Source organism: Fukomys damarensis, unplaced genomic scaffold (genome assembly GCF_012274545.1).
Source record: "Fukomys damarensis isolate Sample0158 unplaced genomic scaffold, DMR_v1.0_HiC HiC_scaffold_16, whole genome shotgun sequence".
Lineage (NCBI taxonomy): Eukaryota > Metazoa > Chordata > Mammalia > Rodentia > Bathyergidae > Fukomys > Fukomys damarensis.
This window is the reverse complement of record NW_022900928.1, coordinates 5,582,041-5,604,449: the sequence shown is the minus strand read 5'-3', so window position 1 is coordinate 5,604,449 and position 22,409 is coordinate 5,582,041. Positions and strand designations below refer to the sequence as shown.

Here is a 22,409-nt window from a genome sequence, read left to right as displayed (position 1 = left end):
ATGGTCACTGAAGGTTAGATTTCTGGTTCTTGCTGTTCTCATTTTTATCACTACTCCGTAATAATCACGGAGAAATGCCCCCACGGTTCCGTTGCTTCCTTGCTTTTCCCCTATACACATCAGAGTGAGGCCCCCATTGTAGAGTCGATTGTAGATAGCGAAGGTGAGAAATTTGGAGCAGCTGGGAAAGGGAGCGAGGCCTTCACTGCCCTTCCTGCTCTGTTCCAGTGTCACCCCAGTGGCTGCTTGATAGACCTCTGCCTGCAGATGGGAGTCATCATGTTCCTGAAGCAAATCTGGAACAACTTCATGGAGCTGGGATACCCGTGAGCTCGCTGTTTTCAAACGTACCTTGTGTGCAGTTGTGAGGATAAACAGCAGAGGTAGACTGAGGGGTGCTGGAGTTTAGACTGGCGATCAGACGGTCAAGGGCTCACTGCCCTCCTCCTCCTCCTTATTGAGCAGGCAACTGAGTTAGCAAACCTTGCTGACCAGCAGATTAAAGGAAATAATGCATGCTGCCTGACACATCCACTTACTGTTTCTTCCAAAACGTGGAGAGGATGACACTACACTTGATCTTAGCCAAAAGGCTGAGAAGCGATTTTCGTTAGTTTTTTTTTGAGACAAGTTCTGACTACTGGTTCAAGCTGGCCTCAAACTCATGGCCATCCTCCTGCCTCAGCCTCCCGAGTGCTGGGATGACAGGCGTGCACCACCATGCCCAGTGTAACATTGACAATACTGGTTATTGAAAATAGAAATAATTTTTTGGTTTCTTTGAGCCACTAGCAGATCAAGGTGGCTGTGGTCGTAGTTAGAAAAGGACAGCCTCAGGCCCTGTGGAAAGAATACATCAAAGGTAAAGTCATCCTGGGTAAGAGGAGGTTGGTACTCTTTTTACAACACCTCCCACTCCCCGTAAGATTAGTAGAAGATTATTAATTGCGACCATATAACAATAATAGTATTGTATATTTGTCCTTTTAGAAAATGCTGACAGAGATGTTGAAATGCCCAGTTTTAGACACTAGACTATACTTTCCATCAAAATGCAGCTAGATACAAAATAGTTAAAAGAAAGTGTTATTGAACCTTTGAAATCTAGTTAACTCAAGGTTTAAATGAGATTATTTTGAGTAATTTCTTGATTATGGAAGAAAATTGATTAGTTGACTGATGATATAAGTATTTTAAGCTTAATCATTAACTTTTACTTGATTCTTTTTCCCTATGAATTATGCTAGGATGTTTTCTGAGCAGAAACTAGGGGGCTGGAAAAGTGATTCTAACCCTGAAATCTGCCACAAAGTATGGTTAAATGACAGCAGTCGGAAAACAAGGACATGGAATTATGAAGATCTGGTCCTAATTCCCTTTCTCTTCCATATTAGTTTTGCCTAAAATGCATTTCACTTCTCTGAGGCACTTTTTTTCTTTCATTTGTAAATTAGGAGATTTGGTAAAATTAAATGAGATGATCCAATGGCTATTAAACATTCATCACAAATGACAGAGCGTTTTGTGAAGACATTTTTATACAGATCCTCAGTATCGGAAACAGATTGCACAGTGACTCTCTTCTAAATGAGGAGAGGATGGAGGATGGCAAATCAGGGACTCCAACTCTCTCACCCCTTTCCTGTGCTGGTCTGATAGCTTCAGAACATACAGTTTGGGCAGCACCTGAGGGAGTCAGATGTCAGGTGCTCAGCACAGACCCATGAGCTAAGTGTGTGATGAGCGTGGCACATGTCCTGCTGGATATGAGGGCTGAACCTAGGGGCCTTTGCACACCAGACCAGTGTTCTCCACCAAGCCGCCTCCCCAGTTCCATAAGCACATCAGGATGGCTTAGCCGTCCCTCCAGGAATGATGCTTGGCCCATTTTATCTATAAGATCCAGCGCACATGATGCTCTTCATGTATTTTCTTTTATTTATTTAGTTATTTTGGTACTGGTACCGGGGGTCGAACTCAGGACCTTGCATTTGGGAGGCAGGCAGTAGCACCATGGAGCTAAATCCCCAGCCTTCTTTGTGTATTTTTGCCACGGCCTTGCTCAAGTCACCCTGCAGGGTCACATCCGGCAAGTAGTGTGTGTCCCACACCAAGGGACAATCTGCAAAACGTAGAGAGGCGTCCAGTTCCCGGGAAGACATACCCTAGTCCGGGGGTACTTGTGTTTCCTCTCTGTGTTCACCAGCTGTTGGGACAACAGCTCAGAAGTCCCTGTTCTGCCCTGTGGCGTAGGTTGATCCAGAACTGGTGGTCGCGACATAAAATCAAGCGCGGAGTCCAAGATGCTTCCATACCCCAGTGGGAAAACGACTGGAACCTGCAGCCCATGAATATCCACGGACTGATGGATGAGTACCTGGAGATGGGTGAGGAACGACACTTGGCCAGCCCAGGCCCTCCTTGATACCGTCTGTGTATTTCACATGGGCTTTGCTTCTCCGGAGAAAACAGGCGCTGTCCAAAAGATTGCAAAAAGTATCAAAAGAGTTCTGAAAGACAACTGCACCCAGAAGTGTGGAGTGGGGCCGCACCTCACCCTCTGAGAGCATTTAACCAAAATAAAGCCTCCCTCCCAGGGAGCCCTAGCTCCTGAGCAATTATTCTGTTGAAACAGAGTGCAGCCCTACAGTTAGCTCCTTTGTAAACAGATGTGCCACCGCACCCACCAGTGCCACCGAGCAGTGCAGAGAAAGCGGCAGTAATTATTCACGATGAGTCTACCCTTGGGTCTAGACTGATATTAGTTGGAAGAGTCTTACTTATTGGTGCTAGGGAAATAAAATTCCCTTTCCCGCCGTTAGAACCACTGCATGTTAAACACCGTCCTTCTCTGGACTCGGTGTCCTTGTCTGTAAAAGAGCGGAACGATCACCACAGGCCTCAAGTAGCCACTGGAGCCAGGTGCTTCCCTCGGGCCTCCTCTTTGCTGCAGCCCTTTCTCCTCCCTCCTCCACCGCTTTTTCTCCTGCTCCTCCTCCTGGACCTCTTCTCCCTCCTCTCTCCCGCGTCTTTCTCTTCCCTCTCCGCCTTCCTTTTCCTTTTCCTTTTCCCCTTCCTTCACGTTTCCTTACATATCGATGTCAAGCACATAGAATTTAAGTCCATTTCGATCTGATTTTCATGACAGCTTTTAATACTTTCTATCCGTATCTTCAGGAAAATAACTTAACGCAGATGAACTAAAATGTTCTCAGCGGTGCAATGAGATGCACATTTGCTTGGCCGGGATAGCGAAAGGATGCCGAGCCACTTATTTAAGGCTCCTGACAAGGCACCCAAGGCCCGCAGTCAGTGCTAGAGCTTGCGTTGCTAACTGTCTGCTGTCCGCCTATCCAGTTCTGCAGTTCGGGTTCACCACCATCTTCGTGGCGGCCTTTCCACTGGCCCCGCTCCTGGCTCTGTTAAACAACATCATCGAGATCAGGCTGGACGCCTACAAGTTTGTCACGCAGTGGCGGAGACCGCTGCCGGCCCGAGCGACCGACATAGGTGAGACTGGGATGCAGCAGTGTCCGAGGTGTGGGCGGGACTCCTCTGCCTCCGCGGAGCCTTAGGAGGGGAGGCCTGACGCAGTGAGTGCGAAGGGGCAGAGCGCGTGTGGACAGGGTCCCAGCCCTCGGGAAGGAGCGGCAGGAAAGGGTCACTCTCTCCGGTTGCGCACTCCACCCCTCGAGGACACAGAATCTGGCCCCTGTGGAAAAGGAAGCGAAAAGGCACCATCCAGGCAGCAGGAAGTGGGCGACGGGCACTTCCCCAGCACCCCGCATAACGGAACCCAGTCCTGGATTCACAGCCTACGGAACAGTGAGGAGCAGGTTTCTGTCCTTAACGTTACCCTGCCTCGGGTATCTTGTTATCGCAGCACAGATGGGTTAGGACCACACGGCTGGGTGGCACTTGGCCTCCTGTGTGCTTCTACCGGGGCTGCTTCCGGCCTTAGCAGATTCGTTAGCAAAAGAGCAAAAGGAATATAAATTTAGTTGCTAGGAGTTTTGCATTAAACTCGGCACGGCATTAGTAGGTATTAGATGCATCTCCGTCTTTATCTCTGTCTCTCTAACAGGTAAGCATTGCATGTGTTTGGGCAATGTGACCTTTGTCTGTGCTCGTTCACACTAAAAGAGAAAAACGTATCTGAGTAATAATGTAGAACTCCTACTTTTCTTACAGACATCGCCCATCTCAAAACATATTAGTCTAACTCATTTTAGTAGAAAAGTAATTTCAAGTAAAGTACATGGCAGACTTTATAATCATTTGCTGACTTTGTTTTCCCCCACACAAAGATGGTTATAAACACAAGCATAAACGTTACACATTTGGTACACGTCTGTGTATTTGTGTGTCTGCACTGTATCTGAGGTGTAGATCTCTAACCATAGGCCTACTGGACCAAAACACACACATTTTAATTTCAGAAGATGTCATTTCAATAATATTAAAGAATTTCTGTTTTCACTGTTTCTAAATAACACAATTTATGATACTTTCAAACCTCTAAATATCTATTGTATTTTTAAAAAACTTTTTTGCAGGACATTTCTCTGAACAAATACAAGTTGAAAACCTTTTACTCTCCTTATTGGTTATTTGCATTTCCACACCAAATTGCTCATTGCTCTCTGTTGATTTCTTCTATGAATGATCTCATTAACATTTTAGGGTCTGTTATATAGGAGGCATTTTTTCCTTCAGTCTATATGTTTAACTGAGTATTACAGCTTTTATAAGAATAAATGTTTATTTTTTATGCTCTCACATATTGGTTTGTATGAATTCTGATTTATCTTATGTCACTGGGTAAACTTCAGAAGCCCTTTTTTATTTGTTGAAGGTCCATTAGAAAGAATTTGAAACCCAGGAGAGGGGGAAAAGAAGAAAGCTGCTGTACTATCCAATCCCCTTTAGCACAATTGAGTCTTTTCTCCAGAATTTCTTTTTCTCATCAATACTTCTGAAGCTGTTTTTAAACCTACTTGAAGCATTAGTTTTGGCTGATCAATAATATTAATTCTATACACAACTTCAAAAGCTTTTTATCTTTATGATACCATACTGATGTTTCAAGAAGGAAAAAGTATGTATTATTTTTGTTGCATCAGCAAGTTCTACATAGGCGGCTTTGGAATTTTTCAGACACGTATGAGGGTGTCACTGTTACAAGTTACACCTGGTCCCAGTGACGCAAACCTTTCTAGATGGTTCTAGAAGGTTCTCCCTCTGAGAAAAGAGACTATGCACTAGCTGGAATACCTAGAGTCAGACTTACCGAGGAAGCAAGTGATGGTCAAAGCTTTGGTGCCAGCATAAGTAGAACATTGTTCTCAAAACGAAATTGATGGAAGGGTTTTCATTTTTACATATTGTCTTTAATCTTTCTCCTGCCAGGTATCTGGCTTGGCATTCTGGAAGGAATCGGCATATTAGCTGTGATAACCAACGCGTTTGTCATTGCTATCACCTCGGACTACATCCCGCGTTTTGTCTATGAATACAAATACGGCCCGTGTGCGAATCGTGTAGAACAGAACGAAAAGTAAGGTTGACCTTTACACATTTCTTGGATGCAGTTTCCACTTGTAAATAACATGAGAGCTTACTTATTGGGAAGTTCTGTTCTGTGACTGCTAAGGGTAATGTTTCTTGCATTTACAATGGGTTTAGATGATAGAATCAAGCAAGGCACAAAAGGCAACAGTATTTTTGCAGTGAACAATTCTAGAGTTTTTTATTCGAAAATATGTCACTGGTATTAAAATGCTAAGCATGTCATACTGCTGTTAGAACTCAAATTTCAGCGCAGGCAGAGACCTCAGAAATCATCTAGTGTGGCTTTCTTACTGTGCAGATGGGGACGTCAAAACCTACACCACTTAATCAAATTGCCCAGGGAAACAAAGAGCCTGTGGGGAAGTAAAGTGCCTAAGAGACTCCACATGCCTACAGATTCTGAAAACGGATTCCTACCTAGGATTTGAGGATACAGAAAATCTGGCCCTCAGCCCATCTGACGTATTTTCTGCTAAAATTTAAATCCACACTTCAAAGAAAGGCTACTCAACCTCTGTGCTGTTGATGTTGGAAACCAGAAATTCTCTGGACGAGGAAAGGGACCATGTTTTCACACTTCTGGGTGCTTACAATGTGCTCAGCCTTCGCCTGATAGATATACCCATATCGAGTGCTGTGTTTCCCGAGGTGGAAGAGCCAAATATACCAGCAGATTTTGCCAGACGTCCCCTGAGGGACAAGTCCCCTGGTTTGGAGCCAATGCTCTAGGTGATACATGTTATTACAGATATCTCCTTCTGGATGATGGGGAAGGGAAAACATGCAAGAGGGCACTGTGTTTGGAGAACAGAGAGGGAGCACAGGAGCCTAGAGGGCTGAGGGTACAAATAAGCCTTGGGTGTGGTAGTGGTGAGAGGAGCTGGCATGGCGAGCGAAACTGCTTCTCTTCCTCTCTCAGCAGCATCTCAGGGCTCACGGACCTCCCCAGTCACAGGCCCAGGCTCACAGTGGAATGTGCCTGGGTTTAGCATGACCTTAATGCTTCACTGTGGATGAACTCCGATTTTCTCAGAAGGCAGAAGTACCTTTCGACAGCAGTGTCTTTTTTTTTTTTCAGGGACAGATACAGGCATTGTTTTATTTCCTATCTTGGAGTCTTCATATAATTTTAACTAGAAATTAACTCCTGAGGTTGGGTTTTTAACCCTGCCATTTGGTTAAAGACACATCACCTATCAGCTTGCAGTTGGCAAGCGACAGACCAGGGTCTCAGGTCCCAAAAGTAAGAGACAATGCCTGAGATCACTCAGGACTGTAACACATTTCGTAGATGTAGAGTCGTTTCAGTGCGAATAGTGTAAAACCAAAAAAATAATTTTTTTTTTCTTCGTTCAGGATGGTCTAGAAGATTTAAGAATCAGATGGGAGTCTTATTTGCTGGTGTCTTTGCTGCCATCTAGTGGCGGGGGAAAATGACATTGGCTGAGTATCTCCTTTTCAGAACCTTTCAAGTAGCAGTGACTCCTCAGCAGTGACCAGGGCTATGGACTAATTTCGAACAAAGATGCAGATATTGATGCCACACACCCGGAGGGGCGCTATTATTTAATATTTTCTGAGTATGCTTAGCAGCTACATTGGAGTAGATTCATTCCAATTACAAATGTTCAGAGCAAAGTAGCAGTAGGAGAAAATGGCAGAGAGAGGTAGCAGAAAGGACAAGGACAAACTGGGAAACCTAGGATAAACAAGAAAGAGGTGACCCAGCTGTCTCTCTGCTGGGTATCTTTCCAAAAGAACTAAAAGAATCATATCACAGAGATACATGTGCACCTATGTTCATAGCGGCACAGTTGCAATAGCTAAAACTTGGAAACAGCCCATTTGCCCATCAGCTGGAGACTGGATAAAGAAGATGTGGTTTTTCAATAAAATGGAATACTACTCAGCCATAAAAAATGAGAAATTAGAGTCATTCATAGGAAAATGGATACACATTGAGGTTATACTCCTAAATGAAATAAATAATTCACACATGTGTAAATACTGAATAGTTTCTCTGGTGTGGAAAACTATAATGGTACATAATATCCTAATGATATAATTGACAATGTGAAATAGTAAGAAAAGGGCTAAAGGTGTAGGGAAAGTGGGAAGGGTAGGGGCAAACTAATAAGGGAAAAGGAAAAAAATGAGAAAATTTAAAAATGGAGATAAAGCATTTGTAAATGGGGAGGAGAAGAGGGGGTGAAAGGAGGGTGGGGACAAGGGAAAAAAATGAGAACCAAGACCTGTCATGTAAAGGTACCAGATCCCAGTAATGAATGTAACTGTACTGTATACCTAAAATGTACCAATAAACTCAATGAGAAAGAGAAAAAAAGAGGCAAATTTAGTGGTGTGCTGTAGTTAGCACTTCACCATCTGGGAATGGGTAGGCATGTGTTGGAAGCTGGGTCCCAGTGCCTGTTCGCCCTGGGACAGGGTTCTTTCCCATGTGGTCTGCGGACCTCCCTCAGGTACACGTGAATCGATTGCACTCTCACAACGACACCAAGACGTTAGTCCCACTTTTCATGTTGCACTGGTGCTGAAAAAACAATGATGGGTGCAATTTCGGCTGGCTTTGTGCAACATGAGGTATCAGGCCCGAGTAATTTTGAGGTGACTATGTTTCTTTTTCTTTAAAAAAAATCTTTATTAAGTGTATTGGTACACTTTAAGTACACAGTACAGTTGCATTCATCATTGGGATCTTGTACCTTTACATGACAGGTCTTGATTCTCATTTTTTGCCCATTCCCAGCCTTCCCTTCACCCCCTCATCCCTTCCCTGTTTACAAAGACTTGGGTTCCATGCTTTTCCTTTTCTCATTTTTTTTTCTTTTGCCTTCTTGCCTTTCCCCTACCCCTCCCACTTCCCTACTCCTTTCGGCCTTTTCTTCCTATTACAAAATATCAATTATACATTTTGATTCTTATTCACACTTTCAGTTTTTCATGTCAGAGAAACTATTCAGCAGAGAAACTGCCAAAAGACTTCTAGACTTAATTGACAGATTCAGTAGAGTAGCTGGATACAAGATCAACATTAAAAAATCAATAGCCTTCTTATACACAAATAACAGACTCACTGAGAATGAAATTAGGGAAATAATTCCTTTCACAATAGTATCCAAAAAATGAAATATCTAAGAATCAGTCTAACAAAGGAAATAGAAGACCTCTACATTGAGAACTACAACACTCTGAAAAAAGAGATCAAAGAAGAAACGAGAAAATGGAAAGACATCTCTTGTTCCTGGGTAGGAAGAACAAACATAGTGAAAATAGCCATACTTCCAAAACTGCTATACAGATTCAATGCAATCCCCATTGAAATCCCAACAGTTTATTTCATAGAACTAGAAAAAACAATCCAAAAATTCATTTGGAACAAGAAGAGACCTAGAATAGCAAAAGCCATTCCACCAAAAGATATATGACAGGGGTATCACAATCCCCAACTTGAAATTATACTAAAAAGCCACTGTGATAAAAAAAAAAAATCTGTCTATTTTTAAAATGTCAGTAAGAAATACTGAATCCTTTGAGGAATCATTAATAACTATTAACTTTATGATATGTCCACCCATGAATAAATAAATGTCTTTTGAAATTCTGTTTAAGGGACTGTGACGTGTGCAGAAAGCACTTCTGCTACGTACCAAAGGGGAATGTTTGCCTCAAAGAAAAGTGCTGTGTGATTGTTGAAGTTGCAAACTGAGGAAAACCTTTTCCCAACATGAAATCATGATTACCAGACACACTGATGATTCAGACTTCGGAATTTAGTAGCCACTCTTTTACAAAATGCACAAAACTAGCCTGTGGTTTTCATGAAAATATACATTATTTGTTGCTATTAGTAGTGAAATGAAAATTAAACTTATAGATAACTTTTATTTGCCACTGTGAACATGGACGTGTCTGAGTTCTCACTGATTTTTTTTCTGATAAAAACTAATGGTGATATTAATAATTTTTATTGTTTTCATAATCTATGGTAAAATATCAGCATTTGGAAATTCTGCATAATTCAGAAAATGTTTTCAAAATGGCCCATATTTGATATTATAAAACTATCCATATGGATTAAAGATGATTTTTGTAGTACAAAAAATAGACCTTTGGTTTTTGGGTTTGTTTGTTTGTTTTTGGTACTAGGAAGCAAATTCAGATCCTTGTGCTTGCAAAGGAAGGCAGCAGAACCACTGAGCTAAATCCCTGGCCCTAGACCTATGAGTTTTAACATTAGGGCATGACATTTCCTTGATAATGGAATGAGATCTCACATCACAACTGAAGTTTGAAAGCTACCGCATGTAGATGTTTAGTACACTGTCATGGTAAAATTTCCACAATCATCTGAAACCCTACTAAAACAGATCTTCTTTTACCACCTATTCATCGATGTGAGGTTATTTTCTACTTTCACTTCATCCAAAAGAACATATTGCAGTACATTTAATATGGAAGTAAATATGGGAATTGAACTGTCTTCCATTAAAAAAGATATTGAAAGGATTTGCAAATATGTAAAACAGTGTTGTCATTCTATCTTTGAATTTCTTTTGGGAAATACAGGCATTTAATGTTTTCAGTTTAGTTTATAATCGATCTGATAGCTTTTTTAAATGAATTAATAGATAACAATTTTCTAAATTTCTGCTTTAATTTCTACCATGTCAAAATATCAATAATAAACAACGGCTAAAAGCTCCTTCAGATGTTCAATACTTTTATTTTTAAAAAATGTAAAAGAATCCTGAGACCTTGACAAAAAAAAAAAAACCTGAGCATGACAGTCCTGGAGGAAGTTACCTCGTCTCTCTACACCTTACATCTTTGATCTATACAAAGGACATAATAATACGCACAGTTTAAAGTGATTCTTACTGCGTCCAGCATTTCTTTCAAGGTATCTATAGTCTCTTTCCACCAATGTCCTCTTCCCACCCCGAGCCCCTCTTAAGAACCAGTCCAGCTCCCCTAGACGTTTCCCTGCCCCACCCCTCAGCCCACTGCCACCTTGCCCAGTCCCACCCTTGACTCTGATGCTTGTCCACTCGGCATTGTATCCATGTGGCTACTCGTGGACGAAGACGATCAAAACCAAACACACTGAACAGTTTCACTTCGGATTTTCATCCCGTATCTCATGTGGATCTGATAAACATTGCATTTTTCAAGTCCACTTGCGTCCTTTCCTGTTTCGTTTTGCTTTGTTTTTTAGTTCTCTTCTTTATTGGAAAAGTTCTCATCTTCTTTCTCCTCAAGCCTCACCTGCTGAGACACTGTGACACTTTTACGATTATTATTTCTGCTTCTTAATTTTTGGAGTACTTCACCTCAACCCATGGGCCGCTTGTCTTTATCGTGTGTGTGTGTGGTGTTCATTTCCTCCATTGTCCTTGTTCAGTGTCATGGATCTGATCTCACCTCTGATACAGTAGCTCTAGTGGACATGTCAAACTTATCACGTCCGAAATGCAGCACATCCAAATCTTACAAAACCCACTCAAACTTCAATCTTCCTGCTGTCAGATGGCTGTAATCCTGTACTTGCTCAAACCAAAATCCTCAGAATCGGCCTTGAAGACTTATTTTTCTCCCACCCCGTGAAATCCATTGGAAAATGGATTGACATATACCACAAACACACCCATTTTATACCACTTCCTCAAGCCACTGTTGTCATAACCTGGGTTACATAAAAGCTTCACTTGAACCTGAGAATCAGTCATGTAATTCACCCCATCAGTCCATGCCAAAAACTTCATCTGTGTGCTCACCTCCTGTTCCTCTTTGCAATTCCCTTTTCTCAGCCACTCAGACTTCTGTAGTCCCCACTGCCTCCTGCAAGCCTGGGCTGTCCTTGTGTGCAACCTGCATAACAAGGTCCACTCTGAGCTCACTGTTGGAAATTTAACCCCCAGTCTCAATTCCCCACCCCTTAGTCCAATATGTTCTGGGGAAGTCAGAGGCTATGTTATTTTCCTCAAGGAATCCAACCTACCCAGCACTAATTGTTGAAAATGCAGCTCTTTCATGGTTGGATCATAGTGATATTTTGGTTTTATGCCAACTGGATGTTCATTGGGGGATCTGTGTTGGACTTGCTCAGCTTTTCTCTTGGTTTATCTTGCTTTACACCAACACCTCGGTGTCTTAATAACTTTATACTAAGTCATTCAGCACTATGATCTTCCCAACTTTTTCTTTTTAGCATTGATTTGGTTAATACAGATTCTCTTCATTTGCATATAAACACAGGATTCAGTAGATCTAATTTTTAAAGTGAGAGAATTTATACTTTAATAACAATCCTCAATGTTTGCTCCATCCATTTATTTCAGCTTCCATTTAATTCTCTGACAAGTTACTTTTAGGTTCTACACACCCTTCCAAGATCTATGCCCTGATACTTGGTATTTGAGATATCACCATTAAAAATTATTTCTTTAAATCTTATTTCCTATTTCTTCAATATTAATACATGGAAATGCTTATTTTTCAAATTGACCTGGTATCTATTAGGTGACTGCAATATTCCATCAATATTCTAATAATTTGCAGATCATTTATACTTTCTATATATACATAATTACATCATATATCAATACTGACATTTATGTATCCTTTACTTATGTTAATTCCATTTATATCTTTTTTGTGTGCTTGTGTGGATTATATGGATAGAAATGTTGAAATGAAAATATCTAACTTGTTCTTGAGCTAAGAAGCAAGCATTCAAAATAAAGTGTTTAGAAACTCTCTTTTAAATGTGACACTAGCCATAGGCTTGTATGTGGATATTTTTTAATCAAACTAAGATCTTACCAGAGTTTTAGTTTGTTGAGTGGTGTTTATCATAAATGGAAGTAAGATTTTATCAAATTTATATTTATTAATGGGATCATGTATTTTCCATCTTTTTTCTATTAATATACAAAGTTTGATCAAAGTGTGTCAGAAATATTTACATTTTTAAAAATGTATTGGAATAAGACACACATCACCACTAATCTGCTTCAAACTACTTCCCCTGGCTTCAAACATATTTATCCCATGGATCTTGTCACTTCTGAAGCAGCTCTGGAAATCTGCTTTCATCAGTGTCTTTACGGGTTGTGATAGAAATTAGGGTGACTCACTGCCAAGCGCCGTCCAGCACAAAGGCAGCTTGTAGACCCAGGACGGTGAGCCCTCTCCGCCATACTCACTGGATCTGGCGCCGTGCACGTCCTGGTCTTCCCAAGAGTCAAAATGTCCCTGGGAGATAAATGTTTAGAGTCGACTCAGGACCTCGAGGCTGCTGTATCAGCACCACGGGGCACACTCAGGAGAGAGCACCTCCAGAACCGCATCAGAAAGTGGCCACTGATGGGGTCCTGTATGTTTGAAGCAAAGGGAAGCATTTGGGGGGAATTAATGGCAGTGTGCATTAATATAATAACTAGTTTTTTAAACACACACTTTATTTTTCTCTCACACCCTGTAGTGACTCTTGATTGGTTTGTATATGGTAATTGTCTCTTGAGAGCCCTTCAACTGGATCACGGGACTGCTGTCCTGGGAGGGAAGGTCTTAGACTCAGCTGCAACCCTCAGTGCGGGCAAGGGTGCCGGGCAGGCTCCTCCGTCCAGCAGGGCAGGCAGCGCGCATCTTTCTCTCCCTGGAAGAGTCCCCTCTTCCTTTTGGAAGTTTCACGTCCACCTCGCTATTGTCCTCAGCTTCCCAGGTGACCCAGGAAATTAGCAAGGACTGCTGGAGGAGAGCAAGCAGGCCTCTGGGCTCTTCTCCGTCCCAGCCCCACATAACTGCCAGGGCTCATGGGTGCCCTCTCCCTGCTGGAGCGCTGGCCCCGCTGAGCCGAGGCCCTGCCTCAACCTGGATTTTCCTCCAGGAGGGCAGTGGGGATGCCCCGTTTACCCAGGAGGACTTTCTCCTTCGGGAACTGTCCTTCATCCAGCTCTCATTTGCACAAGTCTTCGCTGCTTTAAAACATTGCCGCAGGAGAGCTGACTTAGTCTAGCCCATCTGGATGAGCTATTTCACATTCAAATTCATAACCACAATCACCTTGTAATATCCCCCAGAGTTTAACTGCACGCTGGTTGTGACTTTACTTCACTCCACACTGGAATGAGCACTCCCGAGGAATAAGGCTTTTGCCCACTTGGTTTACTGTTGAGTATCAGCACTGATACTCAACAGGGGGTTTTTCTATAAAGTTGTAAGAGCTCGGTAAACATTTGGTGAAGTTAATAAATAGCATTTACTGTATAAATAAAATCAGCCAAATGAAACCATATGCATGTATGTTTAGAAAACACACACTTTTAACGCGGTAATAATTATTTTTTGTGCTACAAATTTTCAGTAAGTATGACTTCGTACAGCATGGGAAAGATGATTGAGTTTGGGTGCATGGGAAGTAACGAGCTAAATTTCTGGTGCTTTCTAACCACTCCGTGAGTGTAAACTCAAAGAAAGCCAAAGAGCGAACTCTCAGAAGACAATAGAGCAAGAGTCTGCCTCGCTCAGGAAGGAACAGTTACAGAGGTCATGAGAACTAGAGAATGGAGTGAGAAATCTCCATTGCTCGGATTTCATAGTTAGAGTGAAGGGGATGATGGCATTTACAAGACGCTAACGTTTGTAATGAAGCAGTTGTACTGGGCCTGCATGACTCTGACTCAAAGAATGCTTTTCTTTCCCGCAGTTGCTTAAAAGGATACGTCAACAACAGCCTGTCCTTCTTCAACCTGAGTGAGCTCAGCATAGGGAAATCCGGCTACTGCAGGTGCACCTTCGTGACTTGAGACCTCTTTCCTGCTTGCGTTACCTTGGCAACTCCTCCCCTGCATGCTGATGAGCCCACTTACACTGCTCCAAAATTTTGGCAAATCAAGCCTATGTGAGGCTTCTGCACTTCGATCCCTACTCCTCACAGCCCCTGTTTTCTGTGGGTTTCAGATACCGAGACTACCGAGGCCCCCCTTGGAGCTCCAAGCCCTATGAGTTCACCCTCCAGTACTGGCACATCCTGGCTGCCCGGCTGGCCTTTATCATCGTGTTTGAGGTTAGTCCAGACAGAACAGAAGATCACTAGAGGTGAAAGCTTTCCAACCGATCTATCACTGGCCTTTTTGAAATGAATTCTTCAGTGACTTCTCAAATACTTAGGCCTCCAGAAAAGGCTAAGACACCATGAGACCATTAGCACAACACAAAGAAGTAAGAGCTGAGAATTGTAGCACTGTAGGTTGGTGTGCCTTTGTTCCAGAAAGTCAGACTGGAGACACAGCTGCACAGGTGACTTGGGAATGCTACAGCCTCTTTGTTTTGAACCTCCTGGTTGCCAGATTTTAAAAGGAAAAATGGGTTTCAAATTTTAATTTTAAAAAATCCATATCTATTCACTAGGACAGAGGAACCGATTTTCTATTAGACTTTAGAATACTTTTATTAAAACTGTGCAGTTTGATTATCAGACTTATGCAATAATGTTAGTGTGGAATCCAGTGAAGTAGTTTTAGAGAAGCTATCTTTTATTGCCTTGTTTAAGAAGGCTCCATACAGCAAAGAGTTTAACTTTGAACTGCTGTGAGTGTCAGAACTGACGTACCTTGATGCACCTCTAAGATCATGAAAAGACGTTAAGTATGTCTGTTTCGGCCAAAATTATGGAGCGAAAGCGATCATTAAATGAAGAATTTTGGAAGCATCTTTTAAAAGGCAGCTACACCTCTCAACAGATTTCCAAAAACTGCTTCCAACTTTATAGTGAGATGTCTTCATTCAGAAAGTGAAATGCTAACCTCTAGTCCTGATCGAAATTCGGTTACCTAATGACACTCCAAGCTATAGAAGTACCTGCTGATGGAGTGAGGTGTTCCACTATTGCAGATAGCTTGAGAATCTAATGCATATTTCCAATTCTAGTGATTCACTGGAGACTGTATATTGTATTTTTTCCTTATACACTTTTCTCTCTCTTTTGTAATCTAAATGAACAGAATTAATCAAATATTTCGAGTCAGAGCAACACATCATTATGAATCCATATGATACTGGTTTCTTTTCTCTATTTCCAGTTATTCATTCCATTACCCATCTATCCTAGAGACACCCATTTCTTTTCTTCAACTTAGGCTCTTCAGTATGTTTCTTTGCACATATATTTGCTCATAAAAATAAATACAGAATTACGTTAAGTGTTGCTATTAAATTACTCCAATTTATTGTCAAACAGAACTGATTTGTCTCTTAAGCACTTCACCGTCGTTAGATTTAGAGAGTAATCTGTGACGTCTGTCCTTGCATAGACAGTTTCTTTTGAAATTCGCATGTGAGATGTTTGAGTTCAATAAAATATCACTGCGATACTCAGGACGAGGCCTGTTTGCTCCACGTCAAAGGAATCTCACGTCAGGAGTTGTGGGTCTGCTGCCGTGGAAATGTGGTGCAGTTTCCCGGGAAGCAGAGACCCAGGTGTGGAGCAGCAAGTGTGGCAAGTGTGTGTGCAAGCGTGCTTTCAGGTAGTGCTAACTGGCCGCGCCTGGAGGGTGCTGCTGGTCACACTCCGGGTGAGAGCTCTCCCCTCCCACGTTGTCACCAGCGTCTCGTATTATCTGACTTTCTGATATATTGCAGTTGGATAAAAGACAATGTTTTGCTTTTGGCGGGTTCTTTTTGTTTTAACTTGGTCACTGGTGACACTGACCACCATTTTTAGTCCTAGAAAGCCTTGTTGTTTCCTCTTGTACAAATGTACAGCTTTGGTCCAGTTTTGGCTGAGTTTCCAGTTGGTCAGCAAATCTCAAGACTTTCTTTCATATTAGTCATTTGCTAGTCTTAAACATATCAAATACATTTCCCTGGTCTGTGACCTGTTACAAATAAATGACAGTATTTAATTTTCATGTAGTTAACTCCATTGCTGTTTTGCCTTTTGGATTTATTTTTATTTTAGGTAGCTTCTTTAGAAAAACTTTCTCCTCCAAAGTTCACAAAATCATATTCTGCTACAATATTTTACTATTAATTGTAAAGATTTACCTTTCACATATGTCTATGTCTTTAAGATACAATCTGAGGAAAAGGTTGATCTTTCTTATTCTACAAATGCTGAGATAATTATTATACTGCTATTTCCTAGTCTGTGGTATCTCCACTTGTGTGCAATTCCACTCTTTATTATATTCCCAGTTCTTATATGTTCAGAAGTGTGCCCTTCATCTCAGTGTGCTGACACATTGCTCCCCGTGTCTGGCCCTGGGTCAACCTCATAATTTTTAAATGCTGTGAGTTTGTAATCTGTCCCAGAATCTGAGAAAGCAAGCTTCATCCCCCCCAACACAGTTGTCCCCTTCCCTGATCTCTCTCTGTCTCTCCCTCTGTCCCTCTGTCCCTCTCTCCACCCACCCACCCCCACCGAATCTGTCTTTGTCTCTGTCTCTGTGCCTCTCTGCCCCTCTCTTTCTCTCTGATGGGAAAACTTAGGTATACTCATTTGGTTTTTAAAATAAATTTGTGGGGTATCACGTCGTGTGTCAATACATGCATAGATTATATAATTTTTCTAATACTGGTGATTGAACCCAGGGTCTTCTCATGGAGGTTCATCCCCAAGCCCTTTCTGACTCCTGCACTCTGAGGCAGGATCTCATTGAATCACAAAATTATCCAGGCTGCGTTAGAAGTTCAGTGCTTCTGCTTCAGCCCGCTGGAGTACGGGGACTATCGTGGCTTGTATAATGCTTATATAAGGTTAAATAAACACACCTGTCTCCTAAGTATTTCTCGTTTCTTTGTGGTAAAGGCAATTGAAATCCTTTCTTCTGTGTTCTTTGAGACACACAGTAGGTTGTAGTTATCCTGTTGTACAAATGCAGCACATGTGAACGGATTCTCCTACTAAACTCTGACTTAGTTCTTGTTAATCTTTCATCTTCTCTTTCTACCCGCTACCATCTTCAGCCTTGGATAACCAGTAATCTACTCTCAAACTCTATGATACTACCTTTTTTTTTAGATTTCACGCGTTCATTGTTCTTATTTTTCAAAATTGGCTTAGCCACTTGACATTATTGAGTAATTATATAAAATTTCTTATCTATTTTTCATATAAGAATTCTGGTTAGAATTAAATCAGTAGAAAATAGAAATTTTCAGCATGTTTTTAAAAGATGTGCTGTTTCATTAATTAACATAGGACTTGCTGCTGTTTTCTTCCCTGAGCCCTGGCTCACAGAATAGGGTTCAGGGGACCCAGACTGGGAGGGCAAGGTGCGGAATCACCATGCAGATTCCGGGGAGGTTTCTGGAACGATTCCACTTTATTCAGCAAATGCACAGATTTATATAGGGTAAGGTGGGGGTGGAGCCAGGGTGGAGTCGGGATATTTGGCACATCCTTATTGGCCACATGTTAGTTTTTGGATGGTACGCTTTAGGGGCTGAGGCAATGGAATCAGGACTTTAGAGGTTTTTTAGAGGAACAGTTTACCTGTCTAAGGTCAGATCTCCACACACCAGAGGGGGTGGATTATTCCAGCCCTAATAGGACTCAGAGTTTTCTCATGAAAGATGGGTGCGGTGCTCCTGACTCAGCCAGACATTAGTCTGATCCTTAACTTGCCCCAATTATTTTATCTTCAGTTGAGTTTTCAAAAAGTTTTTCCTAATTGGCTAATTTTATGTTTATCTTCATAAAATGTGTAGATACATCCGTTGTTAAAATGCAGGCTATCTTATCCTCCATTACACTATCTGCCTGAGTTTTAATGGTGTGCGGGGTGTAATGGTTCTCAGAAGAGCACAGTTCCTTCTGCTGGGATCTTTCCTTGAGGGGGGAGTTGAGTATTTTTCAATGTTCCAAAATTGATGATTTTTTTATTCATTAAGTTTATTGGTACATTTTAGGCAAACAATATGCTGACATTCATAGTTGGGAATTTGTATCTTTACATGGTATATCTTGGTTCTTATTTTTTCCCCGTTCCGCTTCCCTCCCTTCAGCCCCTCCACCCTTCCCTATTTACAAAGACTTCTTGTTTCCATTTTTTTCTTTTCTCATATTTTCCCCATTTCCTTCTTCCCTTGCCCCTGCTTCTCCCCTTTAGACCTCTTCTTCCTGTTTCACATTATCTATTACACATTTTGATCCTTATTTACGCATCTTCTTTATCCTGTCTCCAGCTGATGGGCAGCTGGGCTGTTTCCAAGTTTTAGCTATTGCAAACAGTGCTGCTATAAACTTTCGTGCACATGTATTGTTGTGATATGATTCTTTTACTTCTTTTGGGAAGATACCCAGCACAGGGATGGCTGGGTCACATGGGACTTCCAATTTTAGTTGTTTGAGGTATCTCCGTATTGATTTCCACAGTGGTTGCACCGGTTGTGCAGGGATCTTTTATCTGTTCCTTGTCCTTGTAAACATTATCATTCAAAATTAATCAGAGTTTTGCCTCTTCACTTGCAGACTTTCTACCTCAATTTTGCTTGTCTTACTGTGCTAGAATTTTAGAGTGATGTCAGCAGTCGCAATATGAGGGACAATGGTTGTTCCAACTCAAATGAGCACTTCTAATTTTGTAAAGTACAATATTTGCTGTAGGATTGTTTAATGTAAACTATTATCGATTAAAGATAAATTTATCCTGTTTTAGTCACTTGTTTCTTGATAAATGATACTAAGCTTTAGCAGATCCCTTTTTTAAAAATAAATTTTCTTCTTAATTTTGAACGGTCTTTGCATATCAACATATATAGATCAGCTTGTCGGATCCTGTAATATTATTTCATAGGATTTGGGGAATATAGCTTTTATCAGTTTAAATTATGCCCAGTATTCTTTTATTTTTATTTCTGTACTCTTAAAGTATATTGTTAGATTTTTTAAAAATAAACGGTCAGGGAGAAACTTCTGATTATCTGTCTATTTACTGGAAAAGATGACCTACTCAGTTATAATCTACATTGCAATGCAGCTTCTTGGGACATACATAGTAAGCCCAGCTAAGAGTGCCTCAATGGCTTCCTTTCCCAATTAAGAGACTGTCGTCCCCTTATATAAATGTGTCCCTTCTCACAGATCATACTAACTCTCTATATCAGATTCGTTTTTCCTTTCTGAGCATTTGAAGGATCCAGTCTTCCACGCTGGAAATACAGAAGGGTGCATGTAGAACAGCGGGAAGTAGATCTGAGCACTATGCACACTGCCGTGCTTTGATCCTCTTCCAACCTGGAGAGGGTCCCCTCCGATGGCCATGAGAGACAGGTCATAGGTGATTGGCCAAAGGCTTCACCGCTAGTGAGCATAGGCAGGACTCAGGATCCAGGCCATCTCACTGGACGTCTTCCACTCACCCATGGACACATCACCTTGGAGTTTTATTATAATGCTTTCGTCAGTTCTATTAAATGAGAGTAACATATATTTAAGTGCAGGTTATGTGACAGAGACAAACCATTTTACAATTATGATGACAATATGTGAATTTAATATAGAAGAAATTCTGAAAAATCGAAGCTGTAGAAGTTGGGTCTCAGCCCTGCATCACAGGCAGGCTGTGTTCTCTGGGGTTTGCACAGAGTGTATTACAATCTACTAGAGTGCCATGGACTTTTTCTTATATGTGATGTCTCATTTGTGCATCACAGTGCAAGTCATAATATTCCACCACAGCATAATACACAACAGACAAGGATTTGAGAGTTTTTTCAGGCTTTATAAAGTGATATTGACACATGACAGCAAAAAATCATTATTTGCTTTTAATGCTAATGTGGTAGAAGGTGGTTGTAATATTCCCAATATAGTTTTGAAAACATGAATATTCCCAGTGCTACACATTAAGCTCTGATGTTTGATTTTAAGGCAAATGCACCAAGGGTCATGATTGCTGTGTTTTAGAGTCAGTATTTCAGAATCTTGAAAATTGTGCTTTCTGCTCTTACATTGCAGCACCTTGTTTTTGGGATTAAGTCTTTCATCGCGTATTTGATTCCAGATGTACCCAAAGGCCTCCATGAGCGAATACGGCGGGAGAAGTACTTGGTCCAAGAAATGATGTATGAGGCCGAATTGGAACATTTGCAACAACAGCGGAGAAAAAGTGGTCAGCCTGTTCACCATGAATGGCCTTAGTTGCTATCTGCAACCAGCAGGGGAGGTACTGCTAGTGTGAAGGAATGTTGGCAACCTCCACTGGAGAGGGGACTTAGGAGGAAGACACACTGGGCAAAACATATGTATAATAGGCTCCCTGGACAAGCATCCCAGCAATCGCTGAGACTTGGAATGGCCAGATTTCTAAGGAAGGATTTTAAAGGCAGCTTAACCTGACATTGCTGATCAGAGGCAGTGTAACAAAAAGGGTGGCAGTGAAGTTTCTGGAGACAGATTTCCATGGAAATATTGCAGCCAGGCATGACTTAAAGTATCCCATGGTCACATGCTAATCTGACTTGGGAAGCTTCCATTCAGTTGAGACGCTTGCAACAGATGACGTAAATCAGTTATTGCCTTTGCTGCTGGAATTCCATGACCTTTCTGCTTTTAGGTTGCTAGGAACTGACCTTGTCTTATAAGAGTATGGATCTTTGCCACAACAAATTTATGCTGCTTTACACCAACTATGCAGTTGAAGAGTTGCACACCACCTTTCATAGTCAAACCAAAAATCTAAGATTCCAAAAAGAATGCCATTCATTGAAATCATACTGTATTGCATAGGCTACAGAGAAGTCTGTTTTCTTTCTGGCAAAGCCAGATGCACTGCACATTTTTATACATGAATGGTGTTACTCGTATCATTTAGAACATGACCAGTCCATACTTTACTGCAGAAAGATATTTTATAGTCTCTTTAGGTTTTCCCTCTCTGAGTTATTACAAATCTCACAGAATGTTATCTTGAAACGCTGTAAATATGTTGATTTTCCTTGTTCTTTGCACCTTGACCATTTGGAATGCAAGATTCAGTTTCTGCAACTCTGAGACCAGTTACCCAGTATGCAATTGCAATATGTTTATTCAGAAAGCCTGAAGCCAGATTGTCTACAACATTTATGCTTTTTCTACAATGTGCTCTCTTAACGATGAGCTCATGCAAACAATGCATGTTGATAGCTCTGTGGTTTGTAAAACACAATACTTGAATTTACTTTCTTTTTCATCACTGAAAGACAATTTCTATTATTGCTTCTTTATACATTGTTTTGTTTTTTAATTGTCTGGAAGCAAATTCAAATTAATTGTGAAGACATAACTGCTCTTTTGTGAAATTCCTATTTCGATGTCAACTCTGTCTGCTCACAGATTGATGGGGAATTAAACTAAACCCAGTATAGGAGCAGGGTAGGAAGGAAGGGAAAAGTTGAAGGAGAGGAATGTAAGATAAAAAATCAAGACACTTTTCCTTGCAAAGCAAGGAAATCCAAGTTCTTCTCTCCTGGAAATAGAGCAAAAAATCAGATACACATACAAATCATGGTCTTTATTACTTATCCCCAATAAGCAAAGCACAGTTATTTTCAAGATTTGAAAGACCAGATTAGGCACAATGGACATAAAGCCACTTCCTGAAAACTGCAGCATTTCTCTAGTAGGGAAACTATAAACTTCACTTAGTAGAAAAATATTTGTATAATTCTAGCACCAAATATGTTTGCTGATTTTTGCTTCTTTTGCTCCAGGGAAAATCTGTTCCACTACAGTTGCGTCCTTTGTCAAGAAGCCTTCTGAATCTAAATTCCCTCATCGTCCTTTGCCATGTAGAGCTCTTAGGTTCAGTTATAATTCTAATTTCAGTGCCTGC

General features: G+C 41.2%; 1 protein-coding gene across 7 annotated transcripts in view; it reads left to right on the top strand.

Annotated features, from left to right (window-relative positions):
* Positions 1–21,996, top strand: part of Ano3 (anoctamin 3) — a 350,025-nt gene extending 328,029 nt beyond the window's left edge. For 6 of the 7 annotated variants that reach the window (XM_033764063.1, XM_010603358.3, XM_010603357.2 and 3 more), the window contains 7 exons: positions 229–326; positions 2,254–2,387; positions 3,358–3,510; positions 5,410–5,557; positions 14,300–14,380; positions 14,554–14,659; positions 20,555–21,996. In XM_033764063.1, the coding sequence (XP_033619954.1) occupies positions 229–326; positions 2,254–2,387; positions 3,358–3,510; positions 5,410–5,557; positions 14,300–14,380; positions 14,554–14,659; positions 20,555–20,737 (903 nt within the window). In that variant the 3' untranslated portion in view covers positions 20,738–21,996. The remainder of the gene's footprint in view (positions 1–228; positions 327–2,253; positions 2,388–3,357; positions 3,511–5,409; positions 5,558–14,299; positions 14,381–14,553; positions 14,660–20,554) is intronic. The other variant, XM_033764062.1, reaches the window with a different exon arrangement.
* The last annotated feature ends 413 nt before the right edge of the window (positions 21,997–22,409 follow it).